Source organism: Mesoplodon bidens, assembly GCF_964165515.1.
Source record: "Mesoplodon bidens genome assembly, chromosome: 16".
Classification (NCBI taxonomy): Eukaryota; Metazoa; Chordata; class Mammalia; order Artiodactyla; family Ziphiidae; genus Mesoplodon; species Mesoplodon bidens.
This window is the reverse complement of record NC_138173.1, coordinates 48,187,454-48,211,797: the sequence shown is the minus strand read 5'-3', so window position 1 is coordinate 48,211,797 and position 24,344 is coordinate 48,187,454. Positions and strand designations below refer to the sequence as shown.

Here is a 24,344-nt window from a genome sequence, read left to right as displayed (position 1 = left end):
TAATGAGAACTGGGCTTCCCTGGTGGCGCAGTGGTTGAGAGTCTGCCTACTGATGCAGGGGACACAGGTTCGTGTCCCGGTCAGGGAGGACCCTGCATGCCGTGGAGCGGCTGGGCCCGTGAGCCATGGCCGCTGATCCTGCGCGTCTGGAGCCTGTGCTCCGCAACGGGAGAGGCCACAACGGTGAGAGGCCCGCGTACCACAAAAAAAAAAAAAAGAAAAAAAAAGAGAACTTGTTCCATGACAATGAGTCATAGGAGAGAAGTTTGGGGAACATAAGAAGAATCAAGTTATATGAGGCCAAGAGCTGAAAGCCATTTATTTAAGCTCTTAATGAGGAATTTAAAGTAGATCAGTATGGCAACATAGGGGCGACTAAATGTTTCATAATAATGTAATCAAAGTAGCTTTATAATTATGGCTTTAATACATGGGAAACATAGGACATTGTAAAGGAACTAATGATTTACTAAAATTTAACACTATTATTATGTTGAAAGAAATAAAGCATTGTATAGATGGCTCAAAGAAAATCATAAACCATTAAATTTTACTTGGTAAACTGCATCCCTATTTTAAGCACTTCTTAGTTATAAGATAGACATTAATGAACTTAACTTCAGAGATACATAACAACTACCTACAGAAACAAAACTTCAAATAAGTATTTCAAATAAATAATTTAAAATTAATATTTTATTTCAATTAAGTAATTCCTTAAAATATTCACTTTCAAGGATAACACTTTCACATCCCTTTAACAGTTCCATGAGAACATCAGATATATGATACTGTGGGTCTCTTAAAAATAACCTTAATACACCTATTAGCGATATGTTCTCAGACAGTCACCTAAGCTTTCAGAGCCTTCTTATCTAACACACGCTGCCCAGTTCTGCAAATTAAATGAGACAATGCATTTGAAAACATCTAGCACAGCGCCCTGGCATACAGCTGTTTTATGAACATTGACAAAGAGTGGGAGAAGAAGAGGAGTTGCTTTTACAACTTTAAATGCATTTCAAAGATACATCTCTATTTAATAGTAGCAAATCAACACATTAGGGACCTCACCTTGAAGATTTCACTCAAATACAAAATATGAATGAATTATTCAAGAAGTTTCAAGTTTTGAGATGGATTTTGGGGGTGGTTTGGTGATGTAGACTGGACACGTGGTAGCTCGTGTACTTCCTGACTCTCTCTAGGAGAACAGTGGACCTCCCTGCCTCATTGACCGGCTGTCCAGGGAGCTTGATTTGGCCAGTGAAAGGTGTGCAGAAGTGATGTGTGTCACTTCTTGCTGGAAGCTTTAAAAAGCAGCCTGTGCTTGAGCACGATCTCTTTTCCCTCCGCCACGTTGTTCCAGAGAGCAGTTCTGTCAGCTGGGGTCATGAACTAAAGATATGATGGGGTAATCCTTGAGCATACTTTTGATGAATATGTAGCATCACTTGTTTAAGACACTGAGATTTTGGAATCCTTTGTTATTGCAGCTTAATGCAGCCTATTCTGAGTGATACAACATTAATGTCTAGGCTCTTGAAACCATTGGAAATCAAAAGTCTCTAGGTTCTGGATTGGTGAGCGCCGGCCGAGAGCGGAAGGCGGTGTTTCGCCTGCCAGGGCTCCTGCGGCTGGTCTTTCCAGCCTCCTGCAACTTGGGTTGCTTTGCCCGCCGAGCTCCTGGCAAGGCTTGTCCGGGGATGCCGCTCGGCCGCTTTCCATGAGGAACTTAACCCGCCGTGCCTACCTCCCGGATGGGACCTCCGGAATGCTCTAAAGTCTACAGTGAATATCGAATTGCTGAGGAATTTGGGAAAAGACAAGCTGAAGTTCCCATTCCATGGATCCCTTGGGTGCACCTTCCCAGTTTGTGGATGTGGATACACTACCAAGCTGGGGCAATTCTTGTGAAGAACAATTACCTACTTCTGATACTGCAGCTGAAACATATCAGGAAGAGACTATTAGATCACCTTTTCTTTACAATAAGGATATCAATGGAAAAGTGGTTCTCTGGAAAAGAGATGTGGCATTACTGAACTGTACAGCTATTGTGAATACCAGCAATGAAAGTCTTACTGATAAGAATCCTGTGTCAGAAAGTATCTTCATGCTTGCAGGGCCTGATTTGAAGGAGGACCTCCAGAAACTTAGAGCCTAGCCTGTGCTGCGTCATCCCCTGTCTGGACTACAGCCATTGCCTCCCTCCCAGTTGGTCTCCTACAACCATTCTTTACTTGAATCTGTTTTCCACATGTAGTTGCCGGACAGGTGAAGCAAAATTGACGAAAGGATTTAATCTAGCTGCCCGGTTCATCATTCACACAGTGGGACCTAAGTACAAGAGCCGCTATCGCACAGCTGCTGAGAGTTCCCTATACAGCTGCTACAGAAACGTACTTCAGCTGGCAAAAGAGCAGTCCATGTCTTCTGTTGGATTCTGTGTCATCAATTCTGCAAAACGAGGTTACCCTTTAGAAGATGCAACACACATAGCACTTCGCACGGTAAGGAGATTCCTCGAAATTCACGGAGAGACTATTGAAAAAGTAGTATTTGCTGTCTCTGAACTTGAAGAGGCTACTTACCAAAAGCTGCTACCTCTGTACTTCCCAAGGTCGTTAAAGGAGGAGAGTTGCTCATTGCCATACCTGCCTGCAGATATTGGCAATGCAGAAGGGGAGCCTGTGGTACCCGAACGGCAGATAAGAATAAGTGAAAAGCCTGGTGCCCCGGAGGACAACCAAGAAGAGGAGGATGAAGGCTTGGGAGTTGATCTCTCTTTCATTGGCTCTCATGCTTTTGCTCGAATGGAAGGAGATATTGATAAGCAAAGAAGACTGATCCTTCAAGGACAGTTATCAGAGGCAGCCCTGCAGAAGCAGCATCAAAGAAATTATAATTGCTGGTTGTGTCAAGCAAGATCTGAGGATCTATCTGATATTGCTTCTCTAAAAGCCTTATACCAAACAGGTGTTGATAACTGTGGTCGCACGGTAATGGTGGTAGTTGGAAGAAACATTCCTGTAACATTAATAGATATGGACAAGGCTCTCTTATATTTTATCCATGTAATGGATCACATTGCTGTGAAGGAATACATATTAGTGTATTTTCACACACTGACCAGCGAATACAGTCACCTGGACTCTGACTTCCTGAAGAAACTCTACGATGTTGTTGATGTCAAGTACAAGAGGAATTTGAAGGCTGTTTATTTTGTTCATCCGACATTTCGTTCAAAGGTATCAACATGGTTTTTTACCACCTTTTCTGTCTCAGGACTGAAGGACAAAATCCACTATGTGGACAGCCTCCACCAGCTGTTTTCTGCCATCTCGCCAGAACAGATCGACTTTCCTCCTTTTGTCCTTGAATATGATGCCAGGGAAAACGGGCCTTATTATACATCTTATCCCCCATCACCAGATTTGTGACCTGCTATCTTTCAGTGCTACTGGTTTCTAAGGACACCACTTTCTCCAGAGATCGCTACCTATTGAAGTGATATTCATTTTTGCCGTATAGCTCCGGAGAGCCTTTTGTCCCCACCTCTCTGGTATTTTTTTATTGACTGTATATTTTCTGGCACATAAGCAATCTGAAAATGGTAGGCCATTCTGAACTGTGCACTTATTTTAAATTTGTATATTTGTATCAAATGAAAATGTTCACTTTTCGAGGGTTGTTAATAGAAATTGGGGAGCAACTTTTGAGTATCTTCAGTTTCCTGAAAGGACACTGGATTCTCCATTAGACAAGCCACAGTATTGTTCACATCATCTCTTTAACATTGCACGCTTTCTTTGTGTACTCAAGTGTTTCTCAAAATATATAGAACCAATGTATGCTGACTGGATGCATTGTTTGCTTCAGACCCTGGCATTTCGTTTTATACAGATAATTCAGTTATGATAAAAGAGAATTGTCTGGGGTCAAGGATGTAGAAATGTATCTGATCAAAAACACCAAAATCATTAGCAAAATGTAAGTCTTAGAATTTTACCACACCAGTGAAGACCGAGACTTAAGGACTAAAGTTCCTTAGATGGTATGTTTTAAGATTGTCACTGTTCTGGTCCCAACAGTGGGGGAAAACAAGAAGACTGTTTCTTCAGCCTTTTTCCTATCATCAAAAAAAAAAAAAAAAAAAAAAAGTCTCTAGGTTCTATAAATTCCAGTAGAGACTCTAAATATTTAGCCAATCCAGAACCTATAACTTATATTTTCTATAAATTTATGATCTCTTCTTAATATGAATATTATTGTAATTTATTATGAAAACCATGTAAAAACTTATTTACATACTTGTTCAAGGAGTGGTTAGAGCTCTTCACAGTTTGCCCCAAAATTGCCTTTCCGATCTCATCTCTCATGACATTTCCCCATGAATCTTCAGCCACACAGAACTGCTTGATTTGTTTTAAATTTTATTTTTAAAAATTTTATTGAAGTATAGTTGATTTACAATGTTGTGTTAATTTCTTCTGTACAGCAAAGTGATTCAGTTACACACACATACATTCCTTTTCATATTCTTTTCTATTATGGTTTATGCTTGATTTTTTTAAACATACCATGATGTTTCTGGATTCCTTGCTTTTTAACTTGGCATTTCTTCTATCTAGTATAGCTTCCTTCCTCTGCCTGCTGTTGAATTTCCACTTGTCCTTCATGATCCTGGAATAGCGATTGCTCTGCAATTTTTCTCTACAAATCTCTAGACAACTTCAGTCACTCCCTCCTTTGTGCTTCCATGGCACATGGTAGGTACTTGTATTAAAGCACTGATTTGTTGAGTGGTGATTATTTGTTTCTATCTCTCTATCCTCTTTTCAACTAAAAGCCACAGTGGCAATGAGGTAAGTGTCTAATTAGTTTATAACCTGAGCAAAGTACTAGGTAATGATGGTTATTGATTTATTCATTCATTAAATAGTTGGTGTTGATTTATTGATAGTTGACAAAATTTTCAAAACCTTTAGCTGAGAGAACAGGTCAAAATTACTTGATTCTTTAAACAGAAATTAAACAAGTATTTGTAACTTTAAAAAAAAGCTTTCGTGTCAGAAGTGTCATAAATCAAGAACTGAATGGCATCCTAGGAGCCCCTGTATTACACTGTTTCATTTGATGCTTCTTTTAGAAAAAGCAAAAAGTCAACCAAAATCTCAAACAAAGAAACTTGTACAGTGAACATTTTAAAATCTAAACGCTATCATTAAGGATCATTTTGAGGATGATTCAACATTTCTGGAGATATATTATCGTCACATTAGTCTGGCATTTAGAGGCCCTACAAACTGAGTCAACTTATTATCACCATTCACTCATGAGACCAAATTTGTCTATCGCCATTACTTTATATAACCCCTGTCTACTTTTCCAAACTCTTCTGCATACTGTCCTCTGAATGTCCTACACACATTCCTACCCTAGTGTTCACTCACAGTTACCCTCTAATGTCCTCTCCTAGCTTATCTGAGGACTCCTGTCCTGCCAGATCTTAATTCACATATTCTTTCCATCATGATGCTTTACAGTTGCCCACAGTGGGCAGCCTTTTCCCTTAGGTCCTTGCTGCACTTATCGCCTAAATCATTTATTTATTGAATGCTTACAATGTGATGTTCTGTTCATCTTATTATACTATAAACTCATTTATGACTAGGAATCCCATCTTAATGTTTCTGACCCTCATCACCTTGACCAGTACTTGTATAAAGTAGATCCTTATACAAACAAGCAGAGCATCTCCTGGTTATTTACTGTTGGGACCCGTCTGTGAAGGTACCAAGAGAGTGCTCCTTGCCAGGGCTGAGTAGCCCAGAAGATTTTGGGGATTAGCTGTTCTTTACTGAATCACTTCTTTACACATTACAAAACCTAATTTTCCTCTTTATCACTATAAATCTGGACTATGAACATCAGGCTCCCCACAGCTTTCTCCTCTCCAGATAGGGAGAAGCGGGAAGATTTCAATGTTACAGGATGCTAAGTACTACATAGAAGCCAACAATAAAAATTAAAATCTAACGTCACTGGTAATCATGATGTAGCCTCTCCAATTTTTATTAAAATACCCATGCAAGAACTGGAAGACGAAAAAATCACCTCATCCTTGAATCATCCAAGAGCCAGAACCAGCTGACTGCCAGAAATTGATGGAATTTCCCCAGCTAAAAGGCCACTGAAATCACACTGAACAAAGCAATTGATGGCTAGACAAGCAGAAAATGGAAGAAATCTATATAATTAAAAAATAAGTAACTACTTCTCTCTTTCCTGTAATCTGCTTCCATAGTATCTTGGGATACTATGTCTCCATTTTTTGAAATGATCAGGATACTGTTTCCCACCTCTATTCATAAGAACATATGTCTATTCATAGACTCAACTACTCCTTTCCCTAAAATTAATTAAAACTGGAAAGAAAGCTACTTGGAGAGATGATACATGGAAAGAATAAATAGAAGAGATTTGCTTAGGGCACTGCATCCTTTGGAGGTAAGAGCTTAGAGAGGGAGGTCTCATCTGTGGGACAAGGAGAAGCCTTCTTAGCGCAGCATATACAATACACAAAACCCTGATAAATCATAAAAACTGGGTTCTGAGCTTCTGAGCTGTGTCTCCTACCTTCCTGCTATAGATCTGAAAAGGATATTGGACCATTGTTTAAGTGACAGAGCATGACGATGACGTTAAGGTAGGGTGACCATGCATCCCAATTTATGCCTGCAGTACTGATACAATTGTGAATAGTACCCACTTTCCCTAAAAAATTTACTAGTTGACAGAAAGCAATCGCCTTAGTCTCCTGGGAAATACCAGTTCTGGTATTTCTAATTCTCTCTTCTCATTCAAGAATGAGTACATTTAAACAGCCCAGAAAAATTTACTAAAAAGTAGGGAAAGGGTACATCTTTCTGATTTAGAGGAAGCATATACTTTCAAAAATGATTTGCAATATGCAAATTTTTTTCAGAAAATAAATTATATCAATAATAAAAGATAGGAAGACAAGGAAATATGGGACAGAGGAAAAAAAGCCATAAGGAAATACCCGTTGATATGCAAAAGTGTCTGGATAAGACTGAAAGGAATAATTTTAAGGAAACAACTATAAAAGAAAAATAAGATTTCTTGGAAGCTAGACAATAGTTGACACTGCAGGCAATTCAATTAGTTATGCAAATGCAAACTTAAAAATTTCTGTGTTAGAAAAACAAGGCAAAGAGATTTTTAGATAATGCATTAGAAAGGTAGAGAAAGAAATTATATCCAAGAATCTAGTTGTATCTAAGGAAGAAAATGAAACAATTAAAAATAAGTTAATAGGAATAAAGATCCAAAGAATTTACCATGTTCCAATAAAACAGGGATCTGGACCTAGTCTAGAAAATATTTTGATAGACAGGAATTAAAAATTTTTTGCAAGCAGAGGGAAAAAAAAGGGAAACTTCAAAGGGACAGGGATAAACATTAGGCCTTTGTATTGCAAAAGTGTGGAAACATCTATAGAAATATATTGCTAGCCTTATGTGTAATTTTAAATTTTGTAGTAGCTGTACTCAAATACTAAAAACAAACAGGTAAAATTATTTTTAATAATATATTTTATTTAACCCAGTATATCTAAAACATTGTCAGATTAACATAATTATATGTAAATTTTAATGAGATACCATAATATTATCTCATACAATTTATATAGTATAAAATATACATGTATATATTGTGCAAAATTTAATGAAACATATAATCTCATTAATTCTATACTATATGTCTATTAAATTTATATTAAATACATTTATAGCTATCTATCTACAGACAAATATACAAAGATAAGAAAGTCATATTAAATCTTTGAAATCTGGTGTGTATTTTATACTTATATCGTATCTCAATTCAGACCAGCCACATCTCAGCTGCTCAATACCCATATGTGGCAAGTTGGCTACCATAACAGATGGTACAAACAAGAGGATTCTGATGAAAAAGAATATTCTCACACCAGCTATGCTGAATTTCATGTGAGATGGCAACAAGAGATTTACAAAGGTTAACTATATCTGTGTTCCAGATATATTTTTTTGGGGTAAAATTATTTGAGTAACCCTCTAATTGAGAATGCAATATTCATGAATAGAAGGCCTGGGGAAGGTAGGGACAAAAAAAATATTGTGCCTATTTTACATTTTATTTTTTGAAAAGGATATACAGAGTGAAAAACTACCAGAGCCTAATAAACACAGAGGGTGAATGGAAGAAAACTATAAATGACAGCCTTGAGAATTCAAAGCAGTATTTTATACTTTTCCCTATTTTTCTTTCTTTTTTTAATATATCTTTATTGGAGAACAATTGCTTCACAATGCTGTGTTAGTTTCTGTTGTACAACACGGTGAATCAGCCGTATGCATACATATATCCCCATATCCCCTCCCTCTTGAGCCTCCCTCCCATGCTCCCTATCCCACCCCTCGTCACAAAGCACGGAGCTGATCTCCCTGTGCTATGCTGTTGGTTCCCTCTAGCTACCTACTTTACATTTGGTAGTGTATATATGTCCATGCCGCTCTCACTTCGCCCTAGCTTCCCCCTCTCCCCGCCCCGTGTCCTCAAGTCCATTCTCTATGTCTGCGTCTTTATTCCTGCCCTGCCACTAGGTTCATCAGCAGATGTATATGACTTTTAAAAGAAGTTTTTTGATATTAAAATATAATGTATAGTCATAACAGAGAAATGCTATAAGAAAAATACAATAAACCTCTTTTTTTTTGGTGGAATTATACAATATAGAAGGCTAAATAGATCGTGGTAAAATCCAGTCATTCCATACCTACTTATTGAATGTCAAGTTTGTATCATGCTCTGTGCCTTGCGGCAGTTGTCTTTTAACTGGGGTATGTGAACTGCTGGAAACACCTGAAGATGTTCTAGGATTTTGCCTGCATGGGTGGTTCAAGGGAATCATTTTCTAGGGTTCTCATCAGTGTACTTTTCACTAGTTTCTCTCCTTTGACCTTCCATTCACAGAAGTCCTTTTCTGGCTTTACAAATGAAAGGCACAGTCCACTTTTAGAGTGCTTCACAGCAATGTGTTGTAACCCCCCAGGGTGCCAAAACAAAGGGAAGGTTCTAGGATGCACTCTCTGTTAAAGGAAGGCTGAAATACTGCACATATGAAATATGAAGTGGACTGTGGCTTATTCCTTCCAGGGGACACAACTCTTGGTAAGGTTCTATGCTTTCTCTATGTATCTATTTAAAGATCTGAATTCAGAAGAGAGAAGATTGTTTTGGGGGCATGAATTAACATGTTTATTTGAACTGGAAAACAAAGTCAGACTTTCTCCTTACAGAAAATAAGAGTGATCTGGCTGACTGGCATGGCAGTGAGATGTTCTTTGCCAGTTAGGGTACATGGCAGACACTTTTCATGAAATGACTTAGCTTGATCTGCAGCTCTAAGGTTTTAACAAAAATATACTGGGGGTACCTGCACAATATACTGAATGCTGCTCTTACGAGTAATTAATAGTGATAAATTAATAGTAAATTAATCATAGATAAAATTAATCATAAATAAGACTGAAGAAGAAAACTCTGTAAACTTATGATTAAACTTTTGGATAAAAAGGGAATTCATCATATTTCAACATTCATTTATGGGAAACTTGAGAGGTAATTCTTGTGAAATGTGTAACACATGGAAAAGTGAATCTTGAAAAAGGACACTGATGAAGCAGGGGTGACACAGAACGGGAGGCATGCAGGACAGCTCCTTAGAACACCAGCAGAGTGACGTGGATAATAAGTTGACTTTCCAACCATTTGTTTTCATCCCTAGATGCTCGTTAGTTCAACTTACAATCACTGACTATGGCCAGGTTACTGGAGGACCTTAGTACATCTTTCCAATAAATGTATGCTCTGCAAAATGTAAATGTGACTCATACATTGGGAAAAGTTTTCTTTGTATATTAAGGATGGCTGTGGCTCCCTGTGAAGTCAAACAAAATCACTTAAACTTGACACCCATTATTTCTAACAGAAAGTTATCCAATGAGATAACTCACTATTTCAGTATTGGCCTCTGCATAGCTATCAAGGCCGTTAAATTTAATTTGAAAATGGAATCCATCATAAAATATTAATCACAAAGGACTGCTGCTATGGAGACACTTATCGGTCTACTAATTATATTATTCACTCCAGTTGGCTTTGATCCTACCTAGACAATCAGGCACAATGAAGAGAGTAAAGACTAATAATGGTGACAACATTGCTAAAGATAATAATAACAACAACAATAATAACAACTAACATACAATGAGTTTTACTTCTTACTAGAAATTGTGGTAAGTGCTCTATATGTATTATCTAAAATTACTCTTCCCCAATATTTTATGATAAAGGTTCTGCAATTATAATCATCCCCATTTTACGTAAGACAACACTGAGGTTCAGGGAGATTAAGTAATATGTTCAAGGTGACAAGTTAATAAATGGCCAAGGGCTTCCCTGGTGGCACAGTGGTTGAGAGTCCGCCTCCAATGCAGGGAACACGGGTTCGTGCCCCGGTCCGGGAAGATCCGACATGCCATGGAGCCGCTGGGCCCATGAGCCATGGCTGCTGAGCCTGCTCATCCAGAGCCTGTGCTCCGGACAGGCCACAGCAGTGGGAGGCCCGCATACCGCAGAAAGGAAGGAAGGAAGGAAGGAAGGAAGGAAGGAAAGGAAGGAAGGAAGGAAAGAAAGAAGAAAGAAAGAAAGAAAAATAAATAAAGAAATAAAAATAAAGAAATAAATAAATAGATAGATATCTAGATAGCTAGCTAGCTAGCCAAGAGAGGAATCAAACCCAAGCCTGTCTGAATCTAGACTTCAGATTATATTATATGATACAGCCTCCCTAATAAAGCTTGATTTGTTTATGGTTACACTTTTGTTTTATTTAGCACCGAAGTGTCTGTGGTATGTGTGCATGAGTGTGTATTTTTCTTTTTTTTGTGTCATTTACAAGACGAGCAAAAAGACATAGTGATTCCAACTACCACATAATTAACATAGTACATTTATAGTGTGAGGCACCTTAATTACTATTAGCACAAGTTAATTGGTGATTAGGATGATGGTGATGCTGATTCAGACATTACCATCTCTTGGGTTTTTGTAAGTATGTAAGCTTTGCAGATGGCAGCTGGTAGAGTATTTCAAATTTGAAAAAGGCATACCTATACAGAAGAATAAACTAGAAGGTGCTGAAAATGAACTTGGAAAACTAGTTTGGGGCAAGATCATACAGAACCACGAATATCAGACAAAGGAAGAAGCAGTAGAAAAGAGTAACATATTTGGAGCTCGTGGACTTTGAGTTAGAGGATCGAACTTGACATTTAATAAATGGATGATCTTTAATAAGTCATCTCTTTACAGCTGGGTCTCATTTGTAAAATACAATTGCTATGGAGGCTAAATAAGGAAAGATATGTAAAACGGGGGGCTACATAAACAGCAAAGTAAGGCATCGGGAGTGTATTTTAATAATAAGCAACGCGGGTTGTTGGGAGGTATGAATCGTTGAAGAGTTTTTGAACTAGGGATCAGTCTACTTTATTTTTCAGAATTCTTTCGAAGACAGAATCAGGCAAGGACAGAGCAGAACAGCAGAAGGCATGGACTTATGAAAACAATTCATACTTTGTCATATTTATAATTAACACTGGACAATTTTCTCTAAGGGAATTACCAATTTTTGATAATCCCTTGAGTTCTTTTAGTGTCTTACACTTTGCAAAAGCCCTTTTCAAAGACATTATCTCACTAGATTTTTAGCACAAGGATGCAAAGTACAATTATATCTTGCAATAATGTGCCTGACGATTACGTAAATTCAGATATAATCTGATTGGTGAATGACTTCCATTCTCCATCCAGCCACAGTTTGAAAATGGAAGTACACTAAAGTTCTCATTTTCTCAAGGGGCCTGAGGGTTATTCTCCAGGACTAATATTTTTTGCCCCAGGCAGAAAAATTGGTATCAACGAACCCAGAGGCTCCTGGAACTATTGCCCCTATTCTAGATGCTCTAGCACCCACCACATCCATAATCATCCCCATTTGATTCTTGAGCCAGACTGAACAATTGCCACCAGGTGGCACCAAATTGCAGTCAGAGATCTTTACTTCTAGAAGCCAGGCCTTAGAAGTCCCAGATAGCAAGCTGCTCAGGATGGTTGTGACCAATGACTACATAATAACATGACCCGACATTTTAGATGACTAAATTTGGGGGCCCTACTTATTTTATTTTATAGTTGAGTTAAGAGCTTTTTAGTGAGGTTTCATGACTTAAGGTCATACAGTGCTTTACTGACAAAGACAAGAACTCAGTTTCTAGGTAGTAGGTACTGTGCTGGAAAGAGTATAGAACAAGGAGTTAAATGTCATGGGCTCAAGTCCCAGCCCAGCTACTTCTTAACTGTGTAATGATAGACAAGCTATTTACCATTTCTGAGTCTGCTGCCTCCACTAGAATTTGGGGATACTCCTCCTGGATGTGAAAGGATAATGCATGTGAAGGTGTAATAGGAAACCATAGCACACTATGTGAATATTCATGCATTTTGTTTCTCTCTGATCCCAAACATTAATAATTTAAATTCTATTTCTATTCTAAATTATAAGGATAGTAAAAGAAAATATTTCATACGTGAAGCAATAACTTTCAAGTGAAACACTATTTTTTAAATACAAAAATACATTACCAAAGCCTGAGAACAATATCTTTCCATTTAATATAACAGTCAACCGACTAGAATTTATTACATGTCTACTATGTGCTCAATACTGCAGAGGCCGTAGAAAAATTTATGTCATGGTTACTACCCTAAAAGAGCTAAATAATCAATCAGAGAAATGCATATAAAGGAAATACAAATAACATAAGATAAATATCAGTAAATACTAGAAACAATGACAGTGTGGCAGTGATCAGAGAACAGCAAGACGATGAGAACAGGGAAGGAATAAACTCTGGGGTGAAGAAAACCTTGCAAAGAGTTAAGAATTAGATTTTTCCCTGAAGGTTGGATATGATATAAACAGGCAGAAAAAGAAAGAGATTTTTGCTATTCTGATTCATCTCTTTGCTTTTCTCTGACTCAGTGGTTCCATTTTGGTTAACATGATCCCAGAAGCTCCAAGCAGATTCTTATCAGGATAGTTTTGTAATAACTGCTGACCTATCAGTAGAGAATACTGAAAGACAGGCATGGAGTATAATTTTTCAGCAACTTCTGGGCAGGTGCTGCTGGAGAAGCAGCTCCCTTTTAAATGTATCAGCACTTCCTCCTTTGCAGTGCATAGAAGTTACTCACAGTTTGTATCTGTGCCAGTAAGATGAAGGTAATGTCGGCTCCACACACCAGTGGTAAGATGTGTGATTTCACCCTTGGAGAATTTGACAGAATAAACGACTTTGATGATTAATCCATTCCAACAGGAGGCTCAGCATTGGTGAAGACGAATTTTCCGCCTTAAGTGACTACCCTGTTGTGCTGTATTCTTTAAAATCCTTTGGAAGTTAATATACTATAGGAAGGAATAAGGTCGCAGACCTTGGGAAATCACTCTGATTCTTTTAGACTGGTGAAAAGCATATGAGGTGGCTGGCTGTTTTCTTTTGGTATCTGGATTTGACTAAATCAGGAGGATCTTACAGAATATGCCCCTCTGGAGAAATCGTTGATAATAAGAGCACATGATCTCTCAACAAGGTTTGGGAAAAGGTAGTGTTAGAATGGCTCTGTGAAGCTATTGTTGCCATTTTAGTATACTTGACCAAGATTATCATATACAGTGTGAATCACACATACATATACATCCACATATACACATATACCTAGGTGTATATATATATATATATATATATATATATATATATATATATATATATATATATAAAGCATGTCCACTAAACTTTCTTTCCAATAATAACTTAGTCAAATAAGAAAAAAAATCACTTTTCCTTCAAGTTCCTCTTCTTTCTGCACGGTCTCCAAAATGACAATTTATTTCAGGTTGTGGAATCTTACTGTTTAGAAATATAATAACTCCATGTTTGAGAGAAAATATGATGAGGAACAAGTGGTTCTCTTATTTTAGAGACTGCATTTAAATCACCTACAGTGAATAAGAAATTTCCAGGTTCTTTGGCCTCAGCTCCAGAAATTCTGAATCAGGAGCCCTGGCACAAGGTCCAAGAATCTCCAGTGCTTATCCCCTGCTGGGGGATCTGATGCAGACTGTCTAAGAACTATGATTTGAGAAGTGTAAGAATACTCGGATTAGAGTCAGTGAGACGTGTAAGTTGGACTTCTGGCTCTACCACTTTCGCTGGTGACATGGTATTGAGCAGGTTTCACACCATTATAGCAAATCCACCATCAGGATGTAATCGATATAAATAACCTCAATAGCATAGCTAATAGTAAAGAGTAGTAAGATAATTAGGATATGATACATTTGGAGTATGTGTTACCTTTTAAAACTATAATTTATTTAATTATAAGTTTACATAATTTAATTTTAAATAATGGCTGTGTTTAAAAACTGGCTGGCAAAATCCCCCCCCCCCACTTAATGACTGGCTCTTGTGACCTAGTATGATTTGATTCCAGTGCATGTCTGCATTGATTTCCACAGATAATACTGGGATAATACAATCTAAGTTCATAAAGTTAATATGATAATGGTTTGCCTCCAATCTATAAGAGAGGCTCTAATTATTTGTTTGTTTACAATTTGTCTTTCAGAATGTAAACTTTATGATGGCCTAGTCTTTTTGTTTTATTCACCGCCATGTCCCATTTCTTATAACACTGTTTTTGCAACATGGCACTATTAAATATGTGTAGAACAAATGAATGAATCCCTCTCCTAGCACACTCCTCATTCTCCTCCCTCGCTCCAGCACTTCTTCCTTAGATTTTTTTGTTCCAACAACAACTTATATCTCTCTACTGGCTCCTCCCCGGGCTTTTTCCCACCTTAAAAGAGAAATCTTCCTCAGGTAGTGCCCAAATTAACAATTTTGCTCTAAGAGACTTCTCTATTAACTAACTTAATCGATTGACTCTCAGAAAAGAATTCAGTAAATATTTATTTATTGCTATGTTAACTCAGGAATAAAATTTTAAGTAGAAAATGTGCCACTTGTCCTCCAGGCAGAAGGCTGAGGTGTAGTAGTTGGGTTAAGCATGTACTGGGAAGTGAACAGGGACCAGAAAATTAGATGAGAGGTAAGACAGCAACGGAACAAATGTAGTTGTTAGTCATGAAAAGAGGCGACAGCTACAAGAGATACTTTAGAGTAGGGGTTGGCAAACTAGGGGTTGGTTGTACAGGTACATATAGTGACTATTTTGGGTTTCATGTTACAATTATGCTTCTTATTGTTTTTTATGACCCTTTAAAAATACAGAAACTATTCTTAGCTCATAGGACCGTAGTTTGCTGATGCCTACCTTAAAGGAATAACTTAAAGGCACTGATGACCACATAGGTACAGGGGGAGAGGGACAAGATTCTAAGAGACAAAAAGGACATCAAGATTTTAAGTAGACTGATTGAGAGGATGCAAAAGTAGGACATAAAAACAATGCCACGATAACAATTAACATGTACTGAGTGCTCACGCTGTACCAGGATCTGGCTCACCCCCTTGTACGTATTTTCTCCATGAATTCTCACAATGGCCTTATAAACTAGTTACTATTATTAGAACCATTTTAGAGACAAGGAAACTGAGGCACAGAGATGTTAAGCAAAATGCCCAAGGTCACCCATCTAGTTCGTGAAGGCCAAGGCTTTGGCTTGGGAGTGTGCTCTAGTGACCACTTACACACACACATACACACACACACACACACACAGAGACACACAGATTGCTTGTATGTTTAGACATGTTGAGTCTGAGAGTCCAATATTTAAAATAAAATATGTTTTCTAAGAAGTTTCAAAACAGTAAAATTGATTACTAAGATAATTTCTTTCTGTGTGTCTCTCGATTTGAAGATAGAACATAGGGATGCCCACAATTACAACAGTTCTCCCGTCCTTCCATGCATGCGAAAGGATGGCCTTCATATGATATGACTGCCCTTCCCCACACACGTTCAAACTAGGTGTGACTTGCTTCGGCCAATGGAATATGACAGAAGTGATGCGCTCAGTAAGCGCTCACTACCAACAGGTAATTCACCGTATCCCTTTCCTCCTGCAACAGTGATCAAAGAAGCCCATGCTGAGATCCACCATCCAGGATTCTTGAGTGAATACAGAGGACAGAACCGTCCTGAGGACCACGTGCGACGTGTTGTATAAACGAAAGTCAAAACTTGGTTTTTCAGACCACTGAGATTTGGAGTTCTTTGTAACTACAACGTAAGTTAGCCTTTGCCAATTACTACACAAGTGTAAAGAATTGTTTTCTATCTTAGTTGGGTTTAGGAATGCTTCTTCATGAGAAAAATGGCTCATGCTGAATAAAGTCTAAAGAACTTTTGGAGTCTTATAGTAACAACGTGTAATTCTGTTGATGTTGATTCAAAAAAGTATGTGACCTACCAAGAAGTAGGCAGACTTAAAAAATAAGGTTCCAAGTTCCTATAATAGATAAAAAGTTAGTATAGAGTGAAAGCCTGTGAAGTGCTTGGATGCAGCCAACCCCTCCAAAATGGGGCTGAGTTTTGAGTTTCATAACGAAATCCAAAACCTTAGAAGAGAGTTTCACATTTCACCCTGAAAGTTTCATATAGCTTAAACTTTCGTATCTTTTTCAGGTATCATACTACAAAAAGTTCCTAAAAATCTCCCTTAAATAAATAATGACTATAGTCCCATCTATTAAATTCAGTATACTCTGCTGTTCTTTGTGTACAGAGATAATATCACCTGACCTACTCTTAGTTAAGTATGCACTCTCAATTGATTTTTATTCCTGATTGGTCCTTTATTTTTATTCCTGGTTGGTACTTTATTTTCCCCCAAATTTTAAGTATTGTGTAAGTAATTGCATACATTTTTGAAAAACATGGTTGGGTTGAGCTTCTTGGGAATCATGAAACTAAGATATCTCCAGTGTATGAATCTCTTGATTACAGCTCCATTAGCTCCATGCTCTTAACTAATAAGGTGACTTTTAGAAGAAAAAAGAAAATAGAGAACACCAATATAATCCTTTGACCAACTCCATTAAACTATATATAAGGGCATGTAATATAGAACATCATTAAAATGGGCAAAAATTCACTAATTTTCTAAAGTTTCATGACGTTGTATTTGATGAGTGAAAATGTTGCAGTCAATGATTTACTTTAAATCAAGGGCAAAAAATCCCGAGTCATGTTTCCTCAGGAATAACATGTCTGTCTCTTAACTTTTATAATATGCAGCATCAAAAGGCATGTCAGAGAGGCCACCTTTGTTCATGTTCTTCCCTTTATCACCAAAAACAGAGTAGCTATTTGATCAGCCATAACACCCATACTCTGAGCCCTAAATTTTGTAGTAAAGAATAATTCCAGTTAAAATATATCCTTACTATCACGTAGAAGTTGTTCTTTATGACAACGGTACTAAAATGGAAGTAGGTAAACCTAGATTTTAAGATTTTCATCTCTGATTCAACCCATGGCATGTGCTTGGAACATGGCAGGTATTAATTATTGTTTGCCAAAAGAACACCTTCAGCAAAGTCTTTTGATTTTCTTGTTCCACAGTTCCGATATATGCAAAATGGACATAAAAGCACATCTCACAGAATTATTATGACCTTAAAGGAAATAAAGAACAAGAGCAAGGAAGCTGTTTTTAAGTGGTAAAATAATATACACAATTAGATATCTTTATCACACAAAATCCTAAAATGACTAGGCCAGAACTATCATATAATTTTTGCTATTTTCACAATAAATATGACACTCTACAACAATTCTTCAATTATTATGGGTATGTGAAGTTGGAGGGCACAGCTTTTACTCTTAAAAACCCAAATAAGCGCAGTTAGTCCAACTTTTACTTCTAGTGGATTGTAAATGTGGTTAATAATGTATGGTCAGTATTGTCAGATTTCTCCTCATGTTTAAACTGGCTGACTCACTTGAAGACTACATTTCCCAGACTCTCTTACAGTTAGATTGGAGCCATATGACTAGTTCTGGCCAATGAGCTGTGAGCTGACTACTATCTTCTCCAGGCTAGCTCCTAAAACTTTATACAAGAGCTTATTCTCTGAGTAAAGCATCATTCCAAGACAGAAAGAGACCTATTCCCTGAATGTCTATGAGGTAAAGTGCCTCTGTCTCTCCCCACTTCTGATGTAATACATTTGATTATGATGGCAAAGCGATAGTTTGCAGGGGATAAGAAGTTAGTGCTATGGACATAGAGAACAGATTGGTGGTTGCCAAGGGGGAGTGGGTTGGTGAGGATTAGCAGATGTAAGCTTTAATATACAGAATGAATAAACAACAATGTCCTACTGTATAGCACAGAGAACTATATTCAATATCCTATGATAAACCATAATGGAAAAGAATATAAAAAAAAAATGTGTATATATATGTATAACTGAATCACTTTGCTATAGCAGTAATTAACACAACATTGTAAATCAACTATACTTCAATTTTAAAAAAGTCTTATTTGAACAAGTTTTAAAAAAAAGAAGTTAATGCCAGAGTATTAATCATAATATAACTTAACTCAATGTTTCCTTTGTGAGAGTCTTCCTATAAAACAACGTCACTTAACTGCACTGTGTGGTTAGTGGCATAGTACGTTTACATTTTGACACAAGTTCCTTAACTTGTTATGGATGTGAAACAAACAGTTCACCAACTGGCTAGAGTCCAAGGCCATACATTGAATAGCACTGATGTAACCAACCTTGACCAACAGACAAAGACCCCACAAATAGAGTTGGAGTGTGTAAGTATAGGTTATATGTTCCCTAGACAAATATCATGCTAAATGAGGTGTATCAAATTGCTTCTTTAGGGCTTCCCTGGTGGCGCAGTGGTTGAGAGTCCGCCTGCCGATGCAGGGGACAGGGGTTCGTGCCCCGGTCCGGGAAGATCCCACATGCCGCGGAGCGGCTGGGCCCGTTACCCCTGGCCGGTAAGCCTGTGCTCCGCAGCGGGAGAGGCCACAACAGTGAGAGGCCCGCGTACCACAAAAAAAAAAAAAAAAAAAAGAAAAGCTTCTTTATAATTCAGTGTTTTTCTTAGCATATGCCAGTTTATGCTTGTTGTCGCAGACTAACTTAAACTCCCTTTCACTCTCCAATTGTCCCATTTTATATGTTACATTATTTGGCCACCTTTACCTAAGAGAACTTCTTTGCTATGCAGAATAAGAACTCTAGGTAAGAAAAAATGATAAATAATTTTTGTATACACTACTAGCTAGTACCTTTTATAGGAAACACTTATTAAATGGGTGATTAAAACCAAGGGGAATCAGTAATTTATTTCTGCTACACTTAGTACCAAGAGCATAAAAAATGAAAAAAGAACCTCTGGAACAGTTATGACATCACAGGTCCAAAGAAAAAATAAAGTGAGAAATATTTATATTGTTTTAGAGTAATCCTTTGGGCATTTTTTTTTTTTTCTTTTTTTTTTGCTGTACGCGGGCCTCTCACTGCTGTGGCCTCTCCTGTCGCAGAGCACAGGCTCCGGACGTGCAGGCCCAGCGGCCACGGCTCATGGGCCCAGCCGCTCCGCGGCACGTGGGATCCTCCCGGACCAGGGCACGAACCCGCATCCCCTGCATCAGCAGGCGGACTCCCAACCACTGCGCCACCAGGGAAGCCCTCCTTTGGGCATTTTAATCAAGTTGACTAAAATGAATTTCATTTCCAATGTGATATTACACAATAGTCTTCATTTTTGTGTATTGTCATATATTTTTGTGCATTGATTCTAATTTTTGTGTTTTAGGCACTATTAATAATTTTGAAGCTGCCAAATTCACCTTGTTCATGGACTTAAACTTTTCACAAGTCCTATATGTGTTTAGATTTGAATGATTTTAGAATTTTTAAGGGCAGTATAACAGTTGATCACCGGACTTCAGTGTCTTGGTTTTGGCTCTCTTATCTGGGTGGCAATGCACAACGTATTAAATATTTAATTAAATTATTTAATTTAAGATTCAGCTCCCCCATGAATAAAATGGGGATAACTACACACACACGAGATTTCTGAGGATTAAATGAAATAGTACATGTTCAGGTAATATGTGAACTGAATGGTGCATACAAAGTTGAAGTTACATGTAAAATAATTCATTACTAGATTTGAGGTCCTTTATTCCACATTTCCACATTTCTAATGGCAGTGTTATCTACCAGTAAAACAGTCCTGCAATCTCTCTGCCCTATCCCTTGTTTCTCCCCAGGGGAATAAAAGTGACTTCTCTGGTTGGTGAATTTTAGACAAGAACCTGGGTTCTGCCCCTCCCATTCTTCCTTTTCTTGGGAGCCAGCTGGCCCTCAGAGATCAGACCTCAGGGTCTACTTTATGCCCAGGACGACCAGCAGCTGTTCAGCGTTACCTGTGGTTCTGGGGGTAAAACTACCTAAGTCTTGGAGGCATTCTGAGGCAGCATAGTTGGCTAACACACCTACACCATGATCTTCAATCACTTTAGTCCATTAAAGCTGCTCTTCTGATTTTCATCTGTCATAGGCCATATCTACCTCTCACAAGGAAAGGGAAAAGAGATACTATTTATTTGTCCTTGTAAACTCCAACTCCAAACTCCTTGTAAATTATTATAGTTACTAATTTATTTCGTACTCATAAAATAATCCTAAACTTAATCTTATTTGTATGCTGAGCAAACATAATGCTTTCAATTTTCTATTAAAAGTTTATGATGTCTCCAAGTACACTGAATTAAATATCTTCATATAAGTTATTAATTTTAGATTCAGAATGTATCAGTTTGCAAAACACATAAACCGGTAACTGTACTGATTTAATACGGCAACATGCTTTGACTAGCTTTCCAATATTAATACTGTGATTAAAACTTAATCCCTTAAGTATATACTGGCTTAGAGTTTAGAAACATGTTCTCATCCATGATCATTTGATCCTGTCACCTGTCCTCCATTTGACCAGGTTGCGTGAGGTAAAGGGCTGCAGCCACACATCACTGTGCTGAGACCACTCGCTCATAGGAGAATCCAACTTACAACTTGAGCTTCCCTGGGTTTTATGTGCTAACCAGTGGGCTAAATGGTCAAGAGGGAGACCTCATTAGAAAACAAACTAGGATTCATACAAGGAGTACAGTGCCTCGTGGAGTTGCACTGTAGTCCACTTTCCCTGATCAGACAGCACATCTTATCTAAGTATTGCAGATGTTTCTCAAATGACCTAATAAATATTAGAATATCATCTAGGTAAAGGAGGTAAATATGTCATTGGAATCTTGCAGACTTCCATAATTAAATGCAACACACCAGCTACCTATTTTCTTTCTAGCAAGCTAAACTTGGCTAGCTTGAATCGCCAACATATTCTGATAATGTTCTTTCCTAAGGAAACTGGGATCTGTTCACCTTGGCAGGGGTGGAAGTCTGAGGGGAGAAGGCAGTTACCTAATTAACATGATATAACTTAATTAATTCTGCATCCTTAGAGCATGGATGGAACCACAGATTTCAAAGGTAAGATATCAAATCGATCAGACTAGAACTCTGGAGGGCATGACATTTCACATACCCTTCAAGTCCTTTAAGGTGCATCCAATTTCCTGACATATTCAGAATTTAGAAAAGATAGCTCCTATGATTTTTGCAGATTTAATGTAATCCAAATATACGTATAAAGGGAGAGTAAATATGCTCAGTTTTATTTCTGCCGATTTTGTAGTGGTATAGAATCTATGTAAAACCAATTTAACAAACCATGTTAGGATCTTCATTAGGTTTAGAACTGGGCTGTCTAATTAAATATATGCTTTAAAAAACCAGACTCTTACAATATGACTTCAACCATATTGCCTTGCCTTGAACAATTATGACCGTGTTCCTGTGCAAAGAAATAATTTTTATAATGAAATGCTTAAATTGTAAGGTTTTATTGACCTGTGTTTTAAAGTAAACTAGGTTAGGACTGTGGAGGAAAATGTCCAGATTTTCAGTGAAAGCCCATCTTCATCTGTGTATGGTGTGTTTCTCCAGCATGTTAATCCATATCTCACCATCTCTTCCTATGCCACACACTACATTGAGCTTCTGCCCATTTCCTGGACAAGCTAGGATCTTATAAAACTTTGTGTCTTTGTACCTAGAATATCCTTCTCTTCCATCTCCATCTAGTAAATGCTCTTTATTTAATCACCACCAAATCCCTCAAAGCAGTTACTTCCCCTCTCCCCTTTGTTTCCATACTACTGATTTTTCTCCCCAACATATTCCACTGCAATTTGTATTTTCATATTTATCTGCCCAATCTTAATTTCACTTTTACTCCCTTCTATACATTAATTAAAAAATCATCAATAAAATTTAAATATGACTCTTCACATTTACTCATTCTTTTGTATACTGTTTGCCCACTAATCGAACTTTATATGCTTTGCCCTCAGAATAACTGGCTCATCTTCTAGTGCCTATCGAAAAACCTGGAAAACATGAGAAATACATGCCCTAGTATTTATTAATAACACTGGTTTTTTCTGACCTGAAGTGGACAGCTTTTCCCTATATGTGTTGCATTCTCATTAGTTCTTAGCATTATGTTAATATTTGGTTCTACTACCATCTCAACAGAACGTGAGCTATTTGGGGGGAAAAAAAGACGTCCAAGTACCACCCATTCTTTCAATATTCATTTGGTTGCTGTTTGCTTGTTTTCCCTGTGGAGAAATGTTACAGAGCTGAAATAATTATTTTAGATAACACTAGACTAAGTTTCCTATGAGTTCTGCTTGTCCTAACCTTCTGTTCTAACATTTGTGCCTTTTGGCTCAACAATGTCAAAGAGAAACAAAAAGCAAGGGAGCTGCCTTCACTTTCTGTTCTCCCACTGCTGACCTGGCTGTCAGAAGTGAGAGCAAGGCACAAGGCCAAAATACACGGCTGTTGTCAAATCCATGACCCGAATTCTTCCCGCATCACAATAAATAGGTGGGAGATCTGATGTGGATTCCCAGCGGCCCTGTACATATGTGTACCCTTCTGGGGTCAAGGGGCGGGAACTGAACTCCTTCATGTACCACACTGAAACACCTGACTTCTTCTAGCGCAAGACAACGAGATAATTTTGGCACTAAGATACCTTATTTCCCTTTAAAGACATCCTCCTGAGAAACGCTCTGATCTTAACATCTGAGAGGAAAAAGCTGAAAACAAAAAAATTGCACTAAAACATGCCTTGGAAAAGATAGAAGTGGAAAATCTACCCCAAATCACTACTACTAACACTACACTGTTAGTACCATCCCAATTCATAGTGCAGCATAACAATTTGTGATTTTTGAAATACATTTCACTTACTTTTGATGCCCAAGGTAACCGTCCCTTTAATACAGGCGATAACTCTTCTTGTGGGAAGATTTTTAACACATGCTGCAGTTATGTATTGTGGCTAATGTCTTAGCTATTATTTGTTGAGATCCATCTCTTAAAGTTAATGCATAGAAAACGCAGATAGATGGAAACTTGCTTGTTCTTCAAAACAAAACAAAAAAGCAAACATAAAACAAACAAATAGAAGCAGCTCTTTAAGAAGCTGAGCAGACACTTCCTGTCAAATAATGAACAACATTGTAGGACTGATTTATTCATACCACAGCTGTGATTTGATAGTCAGTTCTGTGTGGAATTTATTTGTGAAGTGTCACACAATCCAAGATGTTTTCATTATGTTACATTTTATCCGAGACTCCTGATTATAAAATGAGTGATACAGAATTAAAACTGAAGTCTAGAGAAGATGTAGAGAGACGGCTATAGTGCAAGTAATTCAAACGTGAATGTCTGACTGGTGACTTCTGTTTATCCTTTAGTGAAAATACCTCTGGCTCAAAAAATATACTTCATTTAAAAAAATGACTGTAGTTTCTGGCTGACACAGTTCTTCATAGTAATAACTCTACAATCACCACCATGAAGACTATATTTTCAGACACTATTCACATATCCCTGAGGAACGAACTTGCAGACATATATTTTGTACCATTAATTGATGCATATTTTAACCACCATTTCACTGCTGTTTACATGTGACATTGATGATATATTTGACGT

General features: G+C 37.7%; 2 protein-coding genes across 3 annotated transcripts in view; one reads left to right on the top strand and one right to left on the bottom strand.

The window, feature by feature from the left end:
- Window positions 1-24,344, bottom strand: part of ZFPM2 (zinc finger protein, FOG family member 2) — a 479,524-nt gene that overhangs the window by 70,885 nt on the left and 384,295 nt on the right. The window lies entirely within an intron of this gene.
- Window positions 1,609-3,865, top strand: LOC308630323 (ganglioside-induced differentiation-associated protein 2-like). The gene is made up of 2 exons (XM_081258873.1): window positions 1,609-2,163; window positions 2,267-3,865. Exons 1-2 carry the CDS (start codon window positions 1,847-1,849, stop codon window positions 3,441-3,443), a joined length of 1,494 nt encoding a protein of 497 aa, XP_081114999.1. The 5' UTR covers window positions 1,609-1,846; the 3' UTR covers window positions 3,444-3,865.